The 24,724-nt window shown below is 31.1% G+C and overlaps 1 protein-coding gene across 7 annotated transcripts in view; it reads right to left on the minus strand.

Annotated features, from left to right (window-relative positions):
* Positions 1 to 816: 816 nt before the first annotated feature.
* LOC140662855 (echinoderm microtubule-associated protein-like 2) overlaps positions 817 to 24,724 on the minus strand; it is a 38,013-nt gene continuing 14,105 nt past the window's right edge. The window contains exons 1-18 of one of the 7 annotated variants that reach the window (XM_072886521.1): positions 21,576 to 21,701; positions 19,134 to 19,416; positions 17,392 to 17,622; positions 13,945 to 14,101; positions 13,592 to 13,705; positions 13,068 to 13,196; positions 12,259 to 12,327; positions 8,576 to 8,881; positions 8,143 to 8,215; positions 7,826 to 8,032; positions 7,404 to 7,641; positions 7,028 to 7,185; positions 6,661 to 6,918; positions 6,215 to 6,352; positions 5,921 to 6,037; positions 4,664 to 4,751; positions 3,919 to 4,145; positions 817 to 3,772 (exon numbers count right to left, since the gene is read on the minus strand). In XM_072886521.1, coding sequence (XP_072742622.1) covers positions 3,647 to 3,772; positions 3,919 to 4,145; positions 4,664 to 4,751; positions 5,921 to 6,037; positions 6,215 to 6,352; positions 6,661 to 6,918; positions 7,028 to 7,185; positions 7,404 to 7,641; positions 7,826 to 8,032; positions 8,143 to 8,215; positions 8,576 to 8,881; positions 12,259 to 12,327; positions 13,068 to 13,196; positions 13,592 to 13,705; positions 13,945 to 14,101; positions 17,392 to 17,622; positions 19,134 to 19,185 — 2,688 coding nt within the window. In that variant the 5' untranslated portion in view covers positions 19,186 to 19,416; positions 21,576 to 21,701 and the 3' untranslated portion in view covers positions 817 to 3,646. Of the gene's footprint in view, positions 3,773 to 3,918; positions 4,146 to 4,663; positions 4,752 to 5,920; positions 6,038 to 6,214; positions 6,353 to 6,660; positions 6,919 to 7,027; positions 7,186 to 7,403; positions 7,642 to 7,825; positions 8,033 to 8,142; positions 8,216 to 8,575; positions 8,882 to 12,258; positions 12,328 to 13,067; positions 13,197 to 13,591; positions 13,706 to 13,944; positions 14,102 to 17,391; positions 17,623 to 19,133; positions 19,417 to 19,831; positions 20,175 to 21,396; positions 21,702 to 24,724 lie in introns of those variants that run through there. The other 6 variants (XM_072886520.1, XM_072886522.1, XM_072886519.1 and 3 more) reach the window with 6 other exon arrangements.

Here is a 24,724-nt window from a genome sequence, read left to right on the forward strand (position 1 = left end):
TTTCAACAATAATTAAAATAAATAAAAATTAAAACCTTTATTAATGAAAAGATAATTTCGTTTAAAAGATGATCCGTTATTATATCAGTTCTCTGAAATTTATAATTAAACAAAATTCAAAATTGTAATATAAATTAATTTTGAATATAAGTGATACAAAAATATTTCTCGGATCTACAATCATAATCAGTTTTAATTATTGTGGACTAATTTAAGTGAATTTAAGTTAACTGCGTAATAAATTAATTAATTAAATATTTTAAGAATTAGTGAAATTTTTCTATTTAACGTGAACGTTTCTATGAACGTTTTTAATCTAGACTTCGTAGACATTGAAGAATATCAGTTTGTAATTTGAAATTCTTTTTAAATATTTGCAAAAGTAATTTCCTTACGATTTCTTTAAGATTTAATATAAATATGCAGATGAAAACAATTTTAGAGCATAATATATAAATAATTATAATAAAATTTTAGATAATTAGCATAATAAAATAATTAAATTCGATCTAGTTAAATATAAGTGAAGTAAATATAAACTAATAGTATCAATGAAGAGACTCTAGATTGATATGTTATTTTAAATGATGTTACGAAACAACAGATCTATTCAATTTCTGCTATCAATCTGCAGTCTGCAGTTTTTATCAATAGAATACTAACTTATTGCCGACATAATTAATGTCAATCTGCTACAATTTATTGATTGAATCTACGGCCATATACTGTTAATATATTGCAAACTTTTTACCATGTGGGTATAAAACTGCCTTAATATTTTGTATAACTCTTATATTATGTTATAATACTGTAAAATTCGTTATTCCTTTTTATATTACTTTATATTACTTTCAAATTAGACGTCTTATGACGTCTTGAAGATGATTTATTATCTATTGACGGTACATACATAATATATACGCATACACGTACATCTTACCATGACATAAATAAAATATATCGATATATCTTACACGCTGATGATGAGTGAAAATAAAGTGATTATCCTCTCTTTTGTTTTATTACACTTTGGTAAAATAGTTTATGCCAAAAAGGGGGAAAAGCAGAGAAGGTATTGTATATACATTCGTCATACAAGCTCGAAAAGTACATCTCTTTTTTTTTTATCGTCAATTTTATTTTTTTTCCTTTTTCTATGCAACTCAGTCTGTTTCAATCATCAGTACTGTTTCGACTTGTGACAGTTTCGCCGCATCGAAAGCATATATCGAATTACGAATTATGCTGCGTACATTTCCTATTGGACGGTATATTACGGCACTGTAAATCGTTCCTTTTTGTAATATTTTTCGAGTAGCCATTTCGGGTCTTTTCCATGGGAAAGAACCCGAACCTTCCGCATGAAAAGGTTTTCATGCTTTTGACCATGGAAAATCTTGGTCCTTCGTTCACGATGAGTTGCTTTCGTACGTTCCCTTCGCAGAAGCGTACACTTCTCTGCTCGACATTCATCATCGGATCTTTTGTGACATCGCATATTGCGCGCGTAGACATATTTAAGATATTTAGTTTGATTTTAAGGATATTACGCATATATAGGTACACGCACACAAGTATATCGCCTATAATTATTTATAATCATTTATATTCGATCGTTTATACAATGATGAAACGAAGTAAAATTTTTTTAATAAGAACAAAAATTATAATAAAAGATCAATTACAAAACTATTAATTAAAAAAACCTTTTACTGATTCACGACCGATTATGATATGTGATTATATTGTACATATGTAACGTTCTAATTATTATTTGCATATCATTGAAGAGATCCTAGAAAGAGGGATCGAAAGGTAATTATATTTTGTTATAATAATGTAATTGTATTTTGTTTTTTAATAGAATATAGACTCACTCGCGCTTACATTTGTTGTTTGGTTCTGGTACTGGTCGTTTATTATAATTTTTGTTCTGATTGATATCATTTGATTATGCAAAGTTTTTTCTTTTTCTTTTTTAAATAAATCTATAATTTCAGAGTAGTCCATTCTCTCTCTCGCTTTAGTGTTACATATATATATATATATATATATATATATATATATATATATATATGTATATGTATATATACAGGATGATTCGTATAAAGACCAACGTAAATATTTACAAAAATTCAGGATACATGAAAAAATATGCAAAAAAATATTTAATACGGAAGATGTCATATGATGAAAACGATTTTTTTACACGTGGAAGCATTAAAGAAATCAAGGTCACCTTAATTTTTTTAAACCACTCTGATCCACTTCATTTTTTTTTTTTATATATAAATTGATTCCTCGCAATATATTCGTAAAAAATTATAATAGCCAAAAATTTAAGTTAATGAGATATTTTAATTTGACATAATTTTACATAAACTATGAAATATTTAATAAAATATTCATTTTTCAATTATCTTATCTCAATGCTTTTATACAGAGTTAATTGGTGTAAAAAAACACATTGGCCAGATAAATGAGCGCTGGGTTTATCATTAAAATTTGATCGTACTTCTAAATGTGTTTTTATACACGTGTTCGTATATATTTAGAGACATATTTATTAATGATAGTTATTTTAAAAAAAAAGTACACGAATCACCCTGTGATATATGAAATAAAATAGAGAAACTTTTAAACAAACATATGTTTAATTTTATGTTTTAAATAAAATTTAATCGTATCTCTTGCCTTGATATTTTATATAACTTTTATGTTTCAAAATCTATACTCACTGATTATGCGACATACTGCATACGTGCACGCATACTTTCATAAAAAAAAATACATCTATTTACGTATTATTTGGAAACATTCAAAGATCATTCGCTAGGAGCTCTGTGTAACTACACAAAATTAACTAAAAATAAAATCGAATATTATTTTGCGTTTCTGTGCTGACAATTTTCAGAATTATTGTCAATCAGTATCAAGAAAAGAAAATTTTTGGTACAAAAATATCAGAGTAGCATTTCATTTGCAAAAAAAAAAAAAAAAAAAAAGAAGACTACATGTAAAGATAAATCAGTAAAGTGTCGTATGTAAGAATTTTTGTTTGGATTAATAAAATTAACAAAAATTGTCATAATATTTTAACCAAAAATACGTTGCTCCATTGTTCTCAGAGTTAATTAACCATGTTGATCGTGCAGAGGCACTTGTCCATTAATGTTGTGCATGTCAAACACAATGGTATGAGAAATATTACATATTAGTGCTATCACATACACTGATACGAGAAGGATACGCATTCGCACACATGGAGCATTGAGATGTTGAAAAATGTATGAATGAAAATATATATGTATGAAAACATATTTGAATATTTTTCACCTGATGACAAAAATATCATTCAGCAATCAAGGCGTGAATTGATTCCATCTTCAAAAGATAGAATCTGCTTAAAAAACAGCAGTGTTCATCACGATTAAGCAAATCGTGCAGCGGACGGTATCCTGATGTTGGAAAATCGAAACGTCAGGATAATTCTATTTTTCATCTTTTTAAGAACATAGACGCTACAATGTCTTATCGTCGCAATTAAGTAGATCGTGCGATATCTTCAATTCTAAGCGGCGACATTCTTTTCTCTTCTTTGACTTTGAAGTGCACTTGTAGGAATTATTCGCTCCGGACGGTTTGCTTAATTAACTATCCATTGGAGAACGCTAGTATCAGCGCCGCCAGTCGATACCAATCGGGAATCATCTTGCAAAAATGAGACGTTTGTCACGTGACTCGAGTGACCACCATAAGAATGGTACAGTGACTGAAAAAAATATTCCAATTTATTTAAAAGAATAATGCATATATATTTATTAATGTAGTTCATGTGTCTAACAATTTCGAGATCAGTAAAGCATACAAGTACTAAGATTTACGAGCACATAATATAAAATAAATTAAATACACTACCTTCGGCTGACATGCTGGATGAGAAAATAATTTAACTTTTCCAAAATCGTCGCCTGTAGCTAAGAGCTTGCCGTCGCCACTTCGTGTGCAATTATTCACGTCAGTACCATCGGCACCCTCCGGCCAAATGCCTATCGTCTCGAACGATATTACGCAAGTATGGGTTGCCCAATCAACGTTTCTTAACATTGAAGATTGCGGTATTTGACGACACACGCCTGGATTCCCTGTAAATTATAGAAATTTACCTTATTTATTAAATTTATTTCAAATATGCATAATTAAGTAAACATTGTATTTCTCTCTTCTTAAATTAAAACGATATGATTACCGGTCGATGAATTTATTTTTTCCTATTCTTGTATGTAGTAGATATTATATATTATATTATATATAATACCTATAAAAACTTTTAGAATAATGCAACAGATGAATCTGTGAGAAATTTAAATTATCCAAGCGGGAAGGATCTGCATGGAAATAAAACATTTCAAAGGAGATCTTTCGAGGTACAATAATGCAATAATTGGAGGAAAAAATTAAATCTTTTTAACAATAGGTTTTGCTAATTTCAGAAATATATAAAATATATACCCTTCAATAGCATTCTACATATCAAACATCAATGATTACTTTCCTTGTTTTACTAGCCGACTTCTATCGTTATTTTCCTTCTTTTTTATTTTTGTTAATTTATTATGAATTATGCTTAATTCGATAAATTATTAAAAATAATTTTACTTACAATAGAGCAATTCATAGTCTCCACTGTTACTACGTAGGTACTGACCATCCACGGACCAGTCTAAATGAGTTATAAAACTCGAGTGTCCCTGAAATGAAAAAAAACACATACGTTTATACACGCTATCATATATACATATTATTATAATAAATTGCGAGCATATGTCTTGCGTTCTTTTACCGCTATAAAATACTACATAATTGATGCTATAAAAAATATTAATATTACATAATGTTATACGATAAATTAATACGGTATAATTCTATTACATAATCTATTACATAATCATAATATTTTATGCATAAGCAGTGGCTAAAGATGCGTGCGGGTGCTAGGAAACTAGAAAGTTTAGCTACATAAATGAAATTATTATATTCGTATGTGAAAATAAATAAGTGCATCGCGTTGCGCTGTTTTACGAAAAATTGCAAATATATTTGAAGCGATTTTCATTGCATAAACAACGCGATGTACTTTCTACATTTTCAAGTGGCCGTAACACAAGTCTTACTCCGTGCCTTCGAATCCTCTTTGGCTAAAAATGGAAAAGAATTCAGTATCATTAAAGCTACGTAAGATTTGTGAATCAATTTGCTGATAAAACATATTCGTCATATTTGTATAACTAGTTCTAATAATTATATTAACAGATAATGCTACATATATTTATAGTATTTGTAACAATTATTTACAAATAATTCTTTATTAACACAATTTGACGTAATATATACAATCTAGGATAGAAAAAAAGGCTTATTTTGTAATGAAAGCAAATATAATCGATAATAATATATCTTGTTATATCTTTGTTAACGTTGTTTTGTTAAAGTTATTTTATCAATTTTAAGCTAACGAGTAAGAAAGATTTAGTGATTTATTATTTATTATATAAAAAGTTAAGTACGTGCTGACATTTAATTTTCTTATTTACAACACATATAACAAGTAGTATCAAATATTTTATAATAAAATAAAAAAAAATAAATTTAAAATTAAGATAAGATATATTACAATTTTATAGAATAAAAGAGATTAAAAAAATTTTTTTTAAATAACAATTTTTTTATAATAATACTAGAAACTATAAAACAACATTATTAAAATAAAAAATTAATTTTACTTGAAATATGACATTAAACTTACAAACGATGTGATTATTATCTTTAATATTTAAATTGTTTGATTAAAAAATATTTTATTTATAGAAAAGTTTTATTGATATAACAAGATACATAGGACACATCATTAAAAACTTACCATACACCGTCCAACCCGGCTATACTTGGTCGCATCTTCATTCACCTGATAAATATAAATGTAATTATCTCTGGAACCGAGTGCGAGGAGAGTACCATCGGGTGAGAATTGAACGACCTAAAAAAATCACAATGTGAAATAAGAATACGAAAATGATTTCCCACCATAAGGTTCAATTATATCACATTACATTCATTATGCTCGTATATGTATGTATACGTGAATTAAAAACATGATCAAGTTATTTTCACAGAAATTGATTTCGAATTTTTAAATTGTAATGAGGCATTGTACCTGAATAGGCTCCGAACCATCACTGTGATGTGTGTATAATTCCCGTGTCTCACTATCAATAGCCAGCCATTTTCCGGACATACAGCCGACAACTATGATATTGCCATCCGGTGAGAATGCAATACTTTGTGCTTGTTCCTACATAAAGGATAAAAAGAACAATTAAAGCGATTTTATTTTTATTATATTTTATTTTACTTATTGCTTTTAATTAAAAAAATATTTTACATTATAACTAAACTATATGTTTTTAAAATCTTAATTATTTCCATGGCAAAGATTTTCGTTTCTTGAGAAGAAATAAGAATTAGAGAGAAATGTCTTTTACTCTATTTTATTAAATCGTAATTTATTTTATATATATATTAATTAAAATATATTTTTATATTTTTAAGTTGTTTTGAAACGTGTTTTCTATTTCTATTAAATAAATAAACATTATCTACCCCAATGTCTTTGCTCCACACTACGGTGTGACTCAGACTATCCCACATCTGCAATAATCTGTCATGTCCCGCGGTTGCAAATTGTGGCAAAGTTGGATGAGCCGCGAGTCCCCAGACTTCTTCGGCATGACCTAACATAGCTGGATTGAAACCCATTTCAATGTCGCCGACGAGAATGCAATTTCTCGTCGTGCCGACTAACAACTGAGTACCCCTTCCTTCCGAGAGCGTTCGAATTCCTCCAAAGTGATCTTCAATCTATCAAATAAATCTCGTTTTTCATTTTATATTTTATCAGAAAATATCTTGTATCAAGAAAGCTGAATAAATATTCATGTTACGTTAAATTTAAATTTCTCTGACTTACCTGAGCATTTTCTCCAGTCAAAGTCAAGGATGCGTCAAAATATTGAATCCGACCGTCCTTTCCGCCTCCCGTGATAATGTTGCCATTCTTCAGAACACATATTGAGAAAATTGATCCTTCATGGAGATTCCTCACTAGCCTTGAGATTGTATTAGTGCCTATATATAACATGAAACAAATATCATAAAATGAAATGAAACTTAAGACTTCATATAAATATGCAGAGATATTATTAAAAAATTATCTTTATTTTGAAAGAAAAAAAAACAAATTTAACTATTGCACAAGATTTTTTATGTTTATATTCCTAACATTTTTGAAACCAGGATATCTTTTTTTTCTAAAAAGAAATTAATAAGGATTATTAAGAAATTACCTCGAGCCCAAACGATGATGCTGCCATTGCTGTCGCCGGTGAGAACGTCGCCGTTTTGATTGAAGGCGACACACGTGACGTACCTAGGTTTATCCCTGCTCTCGAAGACGCCCATACGTTTGTACAGCATACCACCATTGTCCAAGGACCAGAACGACACGTGTCCTTTTCCGCAGGAGACGATCTGATTTCGTTCCAACGGATGCCATTCGGCGCAAACCACCGTATCGACAGAGCACTGCAATTGGCAGTCATTGGCCGTTAAATGGCCTGCTTCCGGCCAGAATATACACGAATCGTGATTATTCGCGATATTGTGGATAGGTATATATGTACATGTGTGTGTGTGTGTCACAAGAATTTTTTATCACGTTATTATAATCATTACGTGCGTGTCGAATTGTTGCCTGTTTGTCGCGTACCTTCGTTTCCGTCACTTTGGTGCCACGGTCACTCTTCTGCCAGTCCCAAATCGATATATTGTGATCGGAGGTTTCGTCGATGGCGCATAAATAACTTCCACCGTCAGCCTTGGAAAATGAGAGGCAGCAAATCGACCCATCGAATTCGCCATTGCCGATTACGCTGAGAGTTGTTAGACTGACAGAGTTCCATATTCTGATGTGTGGCTAAAATTCCAGATGTTGATATTATTATTGTATTATAATTTAGACAAATTACATATAAAATTAGAATGTTATTTAATTATTTTATTTATTTATACTTGGTAATATTTTACCATAGCATCTCGACGATCCGTTCCACACACCTGTCCCGTCGCAACGACTAATTTGTTAGGATGAATCGCTAAACTGTAAAAAATATCAAATTAATATTATTTAATATAGATTGCCAGAAAATATCTCTTTTCACATGCACAGATTAATAAAGAATTTAATGTGTATTTCAATTTTTTAACATCAAAAAGAAAGAAAGAAACACTAAATATATCTTTCTTTTGAAATATGAAACTCTTAAACTCACAAAGAAAATAATTTAAAATATAAAATATATAAAATATATAAAGAAGAATATATATAAAATAATATACATATATTAAGAATTCTATATAAAATATATTTGTTATTTTTTTAAAGACCTGTCGACAAATCATGACGACAAATATCTTAATCATTCACATAACATTTATCGCATACTTTTTAATTTCTCACCACTTAACGTCATCCGTATGACCTAAATAATGCCTCTGACTATGTTCTTCCATGTTGTACAAAACAACGACCGCCGCGACAAAGTATACGATCTCGCCAGTCGGCAGCAGGTGTAAATTACTACGGCAGTCCCGGCCTCGGTATCCGTAGACCCAGTCGAGCTTCAATTTACTCTGCGGCGGTGTACTAACTTTGTGAAGATCGTAGGATTCTATCATGGGCGTAGGGACGTAAAGGACGACCGGTCGGCCGCGCAAATACATGCGAACGGTGCCCTCCTCCTCGTTGTACTGCATATCTCTGGTGCTGCGAAAAGATCGTTCATTTTTACATTGGTCTTTCGCTTATTCTTACTTACTTTAGTCTAGTTTTATCTTAGGATCGATTATCTCAAGTTTTAATTTTAATTGCGTCTCAATGAAAAATATAAAATGCAAAGATATTTTTCACAGAGAAATTTTTTCACCAAGAGAAACGAATTCTTGAATAAAATGTGACTCGATTAATGGATTTGCTTCAAATCAGATTTTGCAAGTAAAATTTGGAGAGATTCCTTTTTCTTCATATGATTTCTAACTCATACGTCGTTGCAAGAACGTGATCCCAGGAAACGAAAGCCGGCAGCCTGTTTTTTTTCTCACGTTTTATTGCAAACAGCGGCGACCTGTTCTTCACTCCGTGCGAATTCCCACGAGAGAGCTTCGCGATCGTGTTCGAAAATTCGCAGACCGACCGTACTCTTTGATCGCACTGCTCGCGCTATACTGAGAGAATCCGTCAGACTTTCCGTGTCGATGTGGTCTGGTAAACACGACGAATGACTCATTCCAGCAGTGATGTCGGCATTATTACTTCGCGAAGCGTGTTGCGCCGCTTTACATCGGTTTGCATTCTTTTTTGATTCTTTTGATATCACACCCGTGTCTGCTCGTTACGAGTATGATTAATTCAAGGTCTTTCAGACCTCGTTTTAACGAGCGACTCGATTGGGAACGAGGAGGCCCGCTTCATAAAACTGCGAGTATACAAGCGTCCCTTTCGTGCAAATTTCTAATTAATTTCAATGTTTAGTTCATAAAACGCGTTTCTACGAATTTCGTTTACAATTTCTATTCTGACGGCAACGATCTTGTTTCTCCACGTATTTTCGTAGCACAAAGCATGTACTTGAAGAAAAGATGCAGCAATAGATGAGCAAGCGAGTCATTGCGATGCAAAACTGAAGAAACGAAGGACCTTGACCGAATTTTTCTTCTTTAAATGAGAATTTAATGCCTTCGTTGCTTTTGTCTTTATTGTAATGTTTGCACGAATATAGTTATATAAAATATAGTTATATAAAGTCTTTTATTAATTGACACTTTTAATCATTATTTGTGATGTCAGAAAATGTCATATATATGTATGAGAAAAATTCAAACTGTTCATTATATAAGACTGGAAGACAATATTTTCTCTGATTATATAATTCTAATATTAAAAAGAAGCATATTTTTAGGATGAATCACATTTTTAAAACTAGTCCTAGAAACACACTTTTATAAACTTTTATAGTATGATATCTATGATTTGATCTGATCGATATATTCAAATGAAGTTCGTGTCGTGTTCGCTCGCAATAATGCAACAAGCGGATAAGGGACAAAGTACTCCGGAATACATTTTTGACATTGAACGATGCAAGAAGGCAACAGGTATGATAGACGGATCACGTAGCTCATTTAGCGTTCTAGTGCGAAGCCCGCTATTGTGTTAACGAAGAAAGTGAATCGCAATTCTCGCTGTTGCACAACCATGTGTGTTGCGTTTCCTGGTGCGTACACGACGTCACGGTGTCACGAACACACCGGAAATGTCGACAAAAAAAAAGACGTCGCTTGAAATTGCTCACGAAAATTCTACAATCCATGAATAAATCGTATCAATATGTATATTATATATTACAAGTTTTGCTGGATTATCAAAATTCTATTCTTTTTAGAAAGCATTTATTTTTCATAATTTTTTAAGTAAGTTTTTTAGTAATATGAATTAATAATATATACATAAGAAACTGGAGTAGTTGCACAAAATTGTCATCATAGGTATAGTATCAATAATGAATAATTATTTTAATAAATTATAAAATTGATTTATACACGTAATACTAAAATAAATAAGAGTTACAGAGATAAATCCACTAATATGTATTAAATCTGTTTAATTCATGGAAAATATACACATATATCTCCACATATATCTCCTGTATATAGTATGAAATCATATCAAAATTGCTATTGCTATTTTATTCTCCTTTTCAAAGCAATTCCTATGTAATATTATAGCTTTAATTTGATTTTTGAAATTATATCTCAAAGAGCCTTCATTTGTAATTAATTATTATGTATAGTAATTTAATAATAATATTATTATAATAAGCTTTATTCTGCGTCAATTCTATTCCCAAGAGAAATATCGCAACTACAATATAACACAATTTTACACATATTAATTTTTTACAATAAAATAATTGATTGAATAATTATATCCATATTTTATAGAAATATAGTTAAAATATCAAATAGCCATATCAGTTCTATGAGAATGCGTTTAGAATGTGATTAGTTTCGACCGCGATCCAGATAGGACATGAGACAATTTCAGGCGAGGCATTTAAATTTAAAATGTAGCTTTCACACTTCGCATCAGATATGCACGCCCCTTTGAACTGATGTACTTTTGACGAGCTAAAGGTTCCACAGTCTCATAAGAAAACTCATGCATCATACCAGCGTGATGTTTGCATGCATGAGATCGAAGGTTGGAAGTAACACGTATCGTGATAATTAGCGGCATGCCACTACAGTGATAACACGTGCTATACTACGTACATGCAAACGCGTGTGGCACGGTAACTCCCCGTTTAACGGGCATCTCTCACTACACGTTCGACGAATTGGCAAGCAAATTAGAAATTAGTATTCGTTAGCATAAGCAAATTTTTTACTATTTATATCGTACCAATTATAAATGCGATAAACATTTATTGATTTATTTTTATACAACTTTAAAGAATCTTCCTTTTATCTACAAAAATAATGTGCACGGTATGAATCTTATTTATAAATACTTTAAATATATACAAAGATTTCAATAAAAACTTAACGAAATACTCAGATAGAATCTAGTTACGGCAATAATTTTATGCTAAAAATTAGGGAAGATTTTGCAATAATTAGTATTCAATAATGTTATTACTTAAGTTTATGAATTCTTCTTTGCAACATGCCGTAAAATTCCGGTGTATTTATTATATAAATAGATAATCGCGATTTATTCTACGAGCTTAGGATTAATCGCCGCCGATCGTACATATATTCTACAGAGTATACATGTATGTCTAATGTATATTATATGATAAAGTCTACAGGAAATACTACACATGCGTTTAATTTTCGTCCGTTTTAAGTGAGATTTTACCGTCCGCGCTCACCTGCTTAAAGGCAAAATTACATCTTAAAGCTGTCCTGGTGCGCACGTGGATTGGCAAGTGAGCGCGTGAGTCACTTAAATGTAAGTGCATAAAGCCAAAGAAAAGTACGAAAAAAAAAGTATATATACGTATATATATATATATATATATATATATATATATATATATATATATTTCATCTAAAGTATATATTATACTTGGTATTATTTACCCGTGCTTGACGTTGTTCATCGTCGGTGGCTTGAACAGGTTGAACAGGGACTTGGTGGACGCAGACAATCTATAATGAATGAAAATGCAAACGAAAACCATGCGGTGCAAAAAACAAAACAAGAAAGAAAAAGAGAGAAAAGGAGAGATAGAAAACTGTGTTTTAATGGATTGACATTTTCTTGCTCTGATTGACGGATTGACAAAAAGAGAATTGCTTGAACCGCAATTCGACTGATTCAGAGGCAAATTAATTTTAAAGAACTATGATACTAAATCTTGTTTTTTTCCTAGCAAAATATGCGTTAAGTCTTATTAGATTGCAATTGCAAGTATGAGTTAAATTTATACTTTGCAAATATCATGTTTTAGATATGGTATCAAATTTTAGACTTTGCATATTGTAAAAGCTTATTTTTGCATTTTAAAACCTTTAATTAGGAATTATCATTGAATTGCTCTGCGAGATATTTACAAATTTTATTTTTCACGTATTTTCATGAGCGTACTATTAGCGACTACTACGAAAAAACAATATTCAATAATTTCAATGTATTGCATATATTATGCAAAAAAGAGCGTAATAATTTGTAAAAGACAAGGCAATACATAGTAATTTGTTGGTCAATGAAACACAAGAGGTGGCCGATGGCTTTGACGGGAAAGCGCGCTCAATCACGCGAGAAAGAAAGCAAGAAAACTATGTTTAACAAAAAATTTAACTCGTGTGTAATCAGTGGGATGTGAACAAAATCACAAATAGCAAGCAAACGGTGCGTTTTACTGTTACATCATTAGCCGCGAGCTAACCTGGTGCCGACGAGCTGGGAATTGCTTCCCTGGGTTTGCGGAGAATGTGTAAAATCGCCGGTAGACGACCATCTCTTCGCTCTTCTTAAGCTACTTTGCGGCGGTCCGTTTGATCTTGCCGTGGGCGATCTAAGACATCGAATTCTGTTCTCGTACAACAGCGTCATGCATAACATTTACGCATCGCATAACATCGTAATAACTACATCGAAATATATCAGTACTAATTAATAGAGGTTCATTACTGGTGGCAATGATATTAAAGCACAGACATACATGCGTATACTTATTGCGATACACGCAACATACAATTAATATATAGAAGTGCAAAATTATAATAACCATTAATATAATTTAAGTTGCTGCACAATATCGAATTGAAATTGATTTATGTAAATAGATTTATATACATTTACATTCGGAATTCCTTGGTTTCTACTTTACATAATACGTAACATAATAATAATTTAATTTTTACGATGAATTTACATATTTATGTCAACTTTTAAACTTAGATTCCTCACCTGGCTACAGGCAGTGGTGTAGCTCTAGGGCTTGGCGATGGCACCGGAGAAACACTACTACTACTCGGACTATCCGAATGCAAAGAGCCCGTTGACTGATAATGGACGGATCTCCTGAAACAAGGGATAATTAAAAATTAATTAAAAAGATATTTAATCTTAAAAAATATAACTAAAATATGAAAGATAATTGATAAATAAAATTTTCATTAATCTTTATAAAAAAAGGAAACAGTTGCCTTCTCTTAATCTGTTTGCTATCTAAAAAACTCAATTCATTGTCAGTTTGACATCTCTTGAAAAATTGACTTTTAGGTCAAATACAATTTATAAAATGTATTAATATAGATCACCTTTGAGGAAGTTGTGAGGGATGCACATAACTGGCAGGCCGTCTCGGACTGGACGTCGCGTCGCGGACATCCTGCGACGATCCCGAAGAAGTGGAATTTCTCAGGCCGCCAGTCTGGCGTATCCTCAAATCCTTTTGTGGCACCGAATTTTGACTACCTAAAAAATACCTTTCTCTTTCATTCGGAGCATTTCAGGCAACTGAAAGATATTCTGCCTTATTTGAAACTTTCAAACTTATGTTAGTATTAGTGACATTTTTACATACATATATGCTCATATGTTCTAGCATATTAATGTCTCATTTCTCAAGCACCACGTTATACATATTTCATAGGATCTTTTATGATCTGAAGAGAGAACACGGAATGACGTTCTTCTTTTGAATATTGATTTGTTTATAATATAAATATATTTTCGTTGTATATATACATTGACTTCTAGTTCTCGCGTTAACTTGGAATATTGCAAAAATAACGCGTAACGTGGCTGCGAAACGCAAAACGCATAATTGAGTTTCAATAGCAGTATAACGGTGCGTGATATTTAAAATGTCTTCCGCGTGTATTACTTTCCTGCGTTCATCAATCGCTAAGAGCTAAGAGTGCTGTCGACGTCGTAATTTATGCACGTCAGCAGGTCTCGGTTTCATTTCCTGCAGATCATCTGACAGAAGGCTAGAAGAATATTCACATTGCTTTCGATCTGTGTTGTAGAAATGCATACAACACAGAGAATAATTAGAAAACTATTCATGTTTGCGAGCAGGTAACTTAATTGCACGAGAAAATTAATGAACGTCAAACAACGATTCTTCCGTTTCGTTTTCAATCACACTGCTTTCCCCATCTTAACTATGTTAGCAAAACTTGATTTAGAAGTAAAAATCAAATAATATATAATATAGATATATTACAAAAAATGTTTTACAAAATCATTTTATATTTTTGCAGTGTACATAAAAATTAATCATATATTTATATGACATTTTTATATATATATATATATACATATGTATATATATATATATATATATATATATATATATATATAATATATTTATTTATGTATAATAGAAAGAAAGAGAAAATAGCTTTCTAAAAATTGAAAAGTTTTAAAAAAATATCTACAATAAATTTTCTATGAATTTGAAGAGTAATTAAAGAATATTAAATAAATATAAATTAAACATTACAGATACATTCATTTCACTTTAAAAATTATTTTTTCAACGTTATTACAATCATTGTTAGCTTTGTAAACGTGACTTGCCTATTACTGTATGTCTGCTAGAATTACACTTTTTAATTTAAAATGTGTTTTATAATAATATTCACGAAGTTTATGTTAACTCTTGGAAGAATGAAATATCAATCTTGTCTTAAACTTTTTTCCATACTTTAAAATTACAGAAAAATATTTTAACATTCTATTTCTATTAAAATGTGTTTTAATAGACGAAGGATTAACAAATAATATTTATTTTATTATTATTTTTTATAATATTCGAAATATACATCGAATACTGTCAATGTAATAACGACATTTAATTTAATATATATTATATGTTTCTTCTTTTCATCTCGCCTACAAATTCAAATTCCGATCCGAATATTTTACCTTTTCCCAAGGTTTGCACGAGTGGCGAAGACTGACAAACAATTACGAATCCATTCACGTTTATGAGTGAACTTCTCGACTGCGCTGGACGAAACTGAACGTGACCTTAAAGCCGTCGCGTGCCAACAGGTACAATACGTCGGGCTTGTTACCAGACAATCTCGCAAGGCTTCCTCGCGCCCGCGATTTTTGTCTTAACGATCGAAACTTTAGAAGTACTAACGCGTACAAGTCCGTTAGAAATGCACGCTTGACTTAGGTTGCATGTCGTAGGTATGCGATCGGTGCTCGCACTTACGCTGGCATATTAATTCGCGTCTCGCAACATTGTAATACGTCCGTTTCGTGATCTCGCGAAACCCAATACGACAACACATGTCAAAATAAAATAGTATATTTTTCCGTTGCAGATAAAATCAAGTGAGAGGAAAAAATACATGTCAAAATAAATAGTTTATTTTTTCGTGTAGATAAAATTAAAAGAAGAAAAGGAACAATATTATTCGGATTTTGGACATAAACAAGAAAAAGCATACTTTAAATTTATAGAGAAAAAATAGTAGATATTCTTAACTGAAAGAATAAAATCCAAAATAATTCTCTAGCTCAATAATTATTAAAGTAATAATTATTACAGATGACAAAGTCTTATTGTATAAATCTAATTTTATTAGTAATCTGATTTCTAAAATTAGCAATTATTGATAAAAAGATTTAGTATATAATAATTATCATATCAAACTGTATTATATTCGGTTTTTGTTACTGTGTTTAACTATAATGTAATGCATTAATAAAATAACTGAAATATTCATTTAACGATTATTATGAGACATGAAGTACGCCTTTGTGGCCTGGATATCAGCAAAGGTGCGGTTAATCCGATGTTGTTTACGAGTCACGCATCAATCAATCGAATCAACTTTCCTTTCGTTATTGTGAACGAAACATACGCTTTTAGTCATGCTTGTCAATCATTATCGATTCAAGTTGTGGAGATAAATTCGATGATCAATGTAACTTTTTTTAGCAGAGATTATCAGAAAGACGAAAATAAAATAAGTCATCAGAGTGAAAAATTACTCACTCCAGCAGAGAAGTATTTTAATACTTTATAATAAAATACGATTTTATAGGTAAAATAAAATTAAAAGTTGATAGTATTTCATGTGTGCTTCCAATTTTAAAAAAATTTTATTATATTATTTAGTAACGTTGAAACTTGTTAGAAGAATATGAAATTTTAAGATATATCTTAATATATATTCTCTTCAATAAATCAATATGTATTATCACTCATAAATAATAATTTTAGTTGTGGTTTTAACAGAAATTCACAGAATTATATTCATAATGTAAAACTGCAAATAATGAAATCTAATTATTAGCTAATGTGGTTGATTTTCAAGAAAATTTTATTGCCATAATCAGTAAAACATTGAATAGAAGAAATAAAATTATTACTCATGAACGAATTTTAGTTGTAATTTTAGTCGTAATTCATAGAATTATATTTGTAGCAGAGAACTGCAAATACCTCATAATTATTATAGTTAGTGACATGATACTCAACTGATTTTGAATGAAATTTTATTGTCATAAAACATTGAATAGAGAAGCAAATGAAATATTCACTAATTTTCAATGAAATTGTTGCTTTAATCAGTGACATTTACACTGATTCAGCTTAAGAGAATAAGTTTGAATTATTTTATATTCACACACACACACACATGGAAAGTATTGCAGAAAATATTCATGGACGCGAAAAAAGGATTAAGGCATTTCAACATCAGGCTTCTGTAATCGATGCAACTTTGCCAACTTACTTCTGAGAGGTACATGGCCGTTCCTTAGAGGCGAGGACACCATCCTCTCGTTTCTCCTCTCGTTTCTATCATCCTCCCGCTTCTCTCTTGCTTCGAGCTGGGCGATTCGTCTTAACGCGTCCGCGAGAGTGGCGCGAAGACATACTATCTCGTCCCTCTGCGCCAAGGATTGCCTCTCGAGATCCGCCACTCTGCCCAAAAGAGATCCGGTCTCGCACTCCAGCATCTCATCTGTAAAAGAGGATTGCTATTTACCATATCGCAAAGACGCGGCAATTTGGCTTCAAACCATTTTTTCTTGCTGGATTGATCCCTGGCTAAATCCTTTTAATCTTTCTTCAGAACCAGAATTTCTCAGAACTATTGTTATCAATAAAAGTTAAAAAATACAAATAATTTTGTTTCTATAGAGCAAGAATTTGATAAGAGTAAAATTAATTTGTCAATTATGTTTGACTAAATCAATAGGCTTCTGTCAAGTTGTAAAATAGTAAGCAATTTTAGACGATAATAGAAAAAATATTATATACAAGATTTGTCACTTTTAGGTATAAGAATTACGTGGTACATTATATTTATACATAACACATGTTAATAAGAAAAAGAAATTGTTAATATAACTCATATAATTATTCTCTTTTTGGTGCATGTAATTTTTTGCGTTTACTTTTTCGTATACTTATTCATCAATATGAAGAAATCATATTATTACAAATAGCGAAAATATTTCTTTTCTCTATCACTAGTGTCGCAAAGTAAGAACATTAGCATTGAGCTAAACGCGTTTCGATATCATTCTTATCAATCGCATGACATATATACTAACCAAACCTTGCGCGAATAACATGATGACATTTATAATTTACAATGCCTTGTACGTAGATAGGCTTGAATATTATGGCGTTCACGCAATTCAGTTGGCAAGCGGCAAGCACGCGATTTACTTGATTTTAACTAGCGTGTCAAAAATGTACGCGTTTACGAACTTCTTCATATATTTATATCTATAAATAGAGAGAACTGGGTCATGGTTTCCACGAGTTCTGTCAAGATAAAAATTAAACTCTTTTTTCCGATGTGTCGAGCGAGATACCAGATGAACCACGTGGTACCGACTCATGAATTGTACATGCGTGTGTCGAGCGTTAATTTCGCATGTCTATCGGTCGAATCTTTTATACTTTATACTTTGTGAACAGTGCTAGTAATAAGAAAAAAAACTTTGTCGCACGATTTACTGCCCCGTACTGTGTTGTCTGATGATTTGAAATTCATGGAATATATTAAACGAAAGTTATTGGGATCCATAAGTCAAGAATAAATCATTCCGTTTACGTATTCGCATTTTTATATCGGCAATTAATCATTGCTACAATACATACATATAAATCGACTTATCAGAATGTCGTCTATAACTCCAAACATTATAGAAAACTCATAGAAATTTTGTAAAGTCAAAGATAAATCTTAAAAGAGAGAGAATCTTTAATTATGTTTCATGTTTATACATATTGTATAAAAATTTTACTTTTTTTATAGCGTTATTTGAAAAGTTAAATCGAAAGAGAGTGCTTTTTTCTATTAAATTTATTACGCGTATATAATGATATTAGTTTTCCCCGCGGAAGTCTACTCTAGATTTCACTGATTTCGTCGAAGAATTCATCGTGATTTTTTCGCAGTCTGAAGAGGCGGTATCTAAAAAAAAAGAAAAAAAAACGTCGAATTATTTTTGTACTCACGCCACGCTTGTTCCGCCTCGTCGATGGTATCCATCGTCTCCGGCGTGGACATTGCGATTAACCCTCGCGATGACCCCGGAGTATTAATACGTTATTCAATTGAACTGATTAACGAGCACAAACAGAACCAATACACTCTCCACTAACATGTCTCTTTCGCCGCAATTTCAGCGATTCTTCTTCGAAACAACTAATATCCAGTTCGCTTAGCGCCTTCTTTTAATCTCGACGACTTAGCTCATTCGCTCGCGGGCTATAATGCCTATCTATGTATGTTGCGTATCTATAAGTAAATAAAAGTCGGTAAGATTTGTGAACAGAGATGCGTCTGTCACGCAAAATTTACATGATACAAGGACGAAAGAAATAATGGGAAGATTTCGTATCTAAAGAAATACACGAAACACATATTAAGTTTGGTTCAGTTACGGAAATTCTACAGTGTTTTAAACAAAAGTGAAACATCCTAGACATATTCAATCGATTTATTATTTTTTTATTTCAATAAAAAATAGAAATTTTATTTATAGTTTAAATATAACAATCATTTTTTATATTTTTTTAATCAGAAAGCAGAAGAAATTCTTTAATTGTAAGATTATAAGGTTATATATTTTTTTCGTAAATTTGTAATACACATAACACAACTTGAACAAAGGATAAAAAATTTGGAATATTAATCATAATCTTTTACACACATGTACAATTTTACAACACTAAACACCATCATTAATATAAACATCATCGTTAATTATCAATTGCAGCGTCAATTAACGTTTCGTAATTAGCACGTAGAAGTATTAATGTCATCGAATTAACACGTAGTGACAAGAGCAGAAAAAAATTAAGGTAAGCGCGAGACAGATATTTTGCACGTCATTTCTCACTGCAGATATTGTCGAAACTGAAATGTAGTCGCGAACAGCCAGAATTCGAACATGTTAAGCGTATCACGTGAACTCAGCATGTAGGCATATCTGTAGTTACTAACGTTTTACGCATTTTAAAAGACGTATTCTAAAAGTAAAATAAAAATTTACATTCACGTACGTTTTTATCTAAAAAAAAAGGTATAAAAAATGTATATCACGTTCTATCTATAAATGTGAATTTTCATGTAGATAAAAAAAAGTATAAAGAATATATGCGCTAAAGAACTATCGCGTTTTTTAAATTAAGAAATCTTTGACCAATCGATTTTGGTCGATTTGAATACAATAACATTTTTAATTTGAATAAACAAAAATTGCAATGTCTACAAATACGGATTTATATTAATATGTAGTTTACTATAATAATGCAATAACTAGTATGCCTTTTATATTTAATAAATACAATAAAGGTAATGAAGATATATAGGAAATGAGTATGTATTTAATGATTCAAAGCTATTTCATTTTACGAAACGCGTGATATATGCAAAAATATTGTAAAAATTATGTAGGCGTATCTCTATCCTATTGCCTGAAGAAAAGAACGTGGAATTTCTACTCCTCTCTTCCTTCGCATCAATGCTTTTCTCACTGAAAGATGCGATAACCACTCAGCGAGATAATCGACCGTAAGCTCTTTACCCTCGCATTTACACGACCACTTCTCTTTGTGTCTCGTACCTTCAACGTTTTGTAGAAAAAATGCTTATGATCGATAGACTATTAATACGGAAGTGACTTTTTTTTATAACAAGATATACATTAATGGAAATATCTGCTATATATTTTCAATGTAAAGTATAAGCGAACACTCAAATGAGTTTATTTGCGGAGTTTTGTGATTAAAGAAAAATGTTATCACACGAGAAATTATTATACACAGTCTTTATGCACTTTATGTGCTAATCCCATGCATACATCACATGCATGATGTGATGTTTACTTAACTGGTCTCACATATAAATATTTTACGAGACACATCACAGCTTTGTGGGTGGTGACAGCTGCGTGCGCTGATAAAATTATCCATGACTAGTGTAATATTGCTTACCGATAATTTCTCAAAATTACTGATCAGCACAATTTATATAAAATATAATATCAAAATATTCTCAACAAACGTGGACATAAAAATTAGATTGACGCTAATTAAGCAAAATGTAAAAAATGGAACACATTTGATACACTAATATTTAACAATCTTTAGAAACCAGCCACCCACACCGAAGCCACTTCCGTGGTAAACGACATAGCAGAATTAACCCTGATAACTGCACGACCTTTCACTTATCACATGGATGATAAAAAGCATAAAACGGGGTGAAACGTGCCTAGTCGATGAGCAAAATTTATTTTCACAAACGTTCAACTATTATAGAAGTTAATAAAATCGAGTGGGATTCATCGACGGCGGGAATTTCCGCGACGTGTCTCGCAACCGACGGAAGCGCCGTCGAGATGCTTCCGCCTCGGAAAAACTGTCCGGAAATCATTTATATGAGATTCATACGATCAATATGTATTCACTAGGTTTCAATGATTTTCTTTGTTCATCGAAAGGAACGCCGATTTCGACTCCATCGTGACCGCTACTCGTGTAACACGTGTGTTTTCCGTACGGCCGCCCCAACGTTACTGTCAGAGTACGGCTACAGCTGCTTTGGCCGCGATCAATACGGTCTAGATAGTCAAGATGATCCAGATGACGGCAGGCTACGCCATGCCATTGACTGTGGATAGGACGTACGTACATAGTGCGAGATTGGCCCCGGGTGATAAGCGGTTTGTCAGATTACTCGGCGGAAATCAATCGTCATTTAATTGCAAGTATGGTATTAGACGTTAGATTTTCAATGGATTTATTGTGTCTCTAGATTTTAATTCTCTCCGTATGTATTTTATCATATCTTTATTTTTAAAAGAAATATTTGAATTTCTGTTTTTTTTTTTTTTAAATGTGAATTATTGTTGTGTGATTATAGAATATTTAAAAATTTTTAATAAATTTTTAAAGCATAATGGTATAATAATTAAGATGAATATGCATGAATGTATTTAGACACACACGCGTATGTGTATATTTTCAGAAAATAAGTTTTGTTTCCGCGGATATTTTTTTATTAAACATTTTAAAAAAATATAATAATTTTTAACTTGAAATTATTTTTCAGTTTTTAATTGGACATTGTCTTTTTTCTTTTATTATCTCATCATAATCATCTTCAATATTTTATGCAAACATTTTTTCTCTCGATAAATATGAAACTTTATGTTACATATATTCATATTTATGTTATTTTTAAGTTTTTTTCATATTTTAGTGCATTAATATAATCTTCTTCCGATAAATTTTCTAAAAATTATATTCATGATTTATCAAGATTCGAAACATAAGATGACCATATGGGTTATCTATTAGTTTTAGTTTCGTTCGATTCTCCCTTCGCAAACATAAATGATGATCGTGTCCTCTATAACGGCGCACCCTCGCAATTCTTCGAAATGGATCTATGCTATATTGTATATGGAACTAGCCTTAAAAACATTGCCGTTACATCATCTGTAGGTACGATGTTGGTCGATAAATTGACGCGATATATTATTGCCAGGTGGGGCCTAGGCCTTTGTCACAAAATTGCATTGTATTTGGAGAGAATGATACACTAGAAGAGCGCAAAAATAAGAAATAGGAAAGTAGAAACAAATGACATTTTGTTAATTATCCCTTAAAAAATTCAGAGGAAGAGAATATTATAATAGCGTTATTATTTATAACGTTATATGTATATAATTTTTCGACTGAATTTCAGCGGAGAGATTGAAACATTATTTGTAATGAGAAGCGTCGATGCAAATCTATCCGTTCTTTCCACGATTACTTTAAAACTTTCGGAATAACAAATTATTTGGAAGACAATGCGGTCTTAATTACAACGAGCTACACACAAGCATCTTAATCAATCCTATCTCTTTGGCGCGCTATCGGCTTTCACAAACTTTCAGACTATACAATGATTGCATGCATTATTACGAAAGAGTAAAACTAACAATAAGTAACAAAGCACAGTAATAAATTTTTTGATAAAATATTAATTGTGTTGTGTTAAAAGATAATTTTTTATATTATTTTAACCTAATGTTTATAGTTGAAAAATGTAAACTTATATAGCAAGAACTTTGTATACTTTACATATATAACCATTACATACACATCTCTCTTCTTCTCATATTTTTTAGATCATCTATCAATAATTATTTAACAATAAGTAAAATAATTATGTCATTAATAATTCTACTTTGCGTATTAATGCTGATAAATTATTAGTTATAAATCCGGTTGGTATACTGTATTTTATTTTGTATTTTGTTTTCAAACAAATTACTTTCATTAATTTAAATAATGGTTGGAAGATAGATTACTATTGATATTTTTAGATAGAACTTACAACAGGTGATACGTAGGCGTTCAAGTGCAGCTTAGAATAAAGTTGACAACAGAAAGAACTAAATTGATGATTGTTACGCATAAATTATATTCCATTACTTACTTCCGCAATATGTTAAATTATTATTTTCAGACAATTTTTTTTATATTTGATCAAGCCTAACAATTTTATGTGATGAATAGTTTATGATAATATCTATTTGATCTTCAATTTTTATTGAGTTTCTGAACTTTTTTATCACTTCTTATGTACAACAATCTGTAAATCGAATTATAAATTTTCAAAAATACATTACATTAGTTTTAATTTTTGATTTATAAAATTTAATATTTATTTATTTTATAAATCTAATATATAAATAAATTATATATATATAATATTTAAAAAATGTAATATATTTAATATCAAATATGTGTTTCATCTATTTGATCTTAATCCTCTGCTTTATCAAGTTTAAAATCAACTTTTCACAAAAATATATTCAGAATCGCAATTGTGTGTTTAGCGAAACAATTTTCTGTCGAAAAATCGATTGGCATTTTGCTTGAATAGCTCAACTAATACTAAGCAATGTATGTAATTCTGTGGTATGCGAAGCTATTTGCTGTGCGGAAAATTGAGCCAAAGGAGAAGGCAAGGAATTTCGTGAAATTCCAGAAGGCACCGTTAACTGCGCTTCTCAGAAACAGCAGAGAAGCCGCGCGCGCCGAGGATCGTTATTAATGAAAGAACAGGATGAGCTCTCGGCGCACCTTCGAGTAACGTCATCGTGCCACCTTGAATGGCTTATATAACAAGTGCCATCGTGCCGTAGACAATATGCGCTACGTGACTCGTATGCGAGCATGCACATTGTCTCGTTTCGTCGCAATTTTTTCATCGCCACGCGTCCTTGTACGCGAGGATTCCATCTCGAATACGATATAATGTACTACACCTATGTTTCAATCCGAAGCAATTTGTCATTCGATTAAAAATTGACATATAAATCTCGTGAAAAAAAAAGAGTAGATCTTATTCAATGATTTTTTCCAATTGTTATTTTTTATTTTACATTCTATTCGGTACGTTCGAAGAAAACGTAAAGTGAGATTTTTTTTTAAAACAACAATCTTAGGCCACCTTTCAATTAAATGTGCCTAATAAAAAAAATTTTTATTAATGATTTTTTTCTTTTTCTTCTACATATATTGTAGATCTTATTATGATAAAA

This window comes from Anoplolepis gracilipes, chromosome 2, assembly GCF_047496725.1.
Source record: "Anoplolepis gracilipes chromosome 2, ASM4749672v1, whole genome shotgun sequence".
NCBI classification, from domain to species: Eukaryota; Metazoa; Arthropoda; class Insecta; order Hymenoptera; family Formicidae; genus Anoplolepis; species Anoplolepis gracilipes.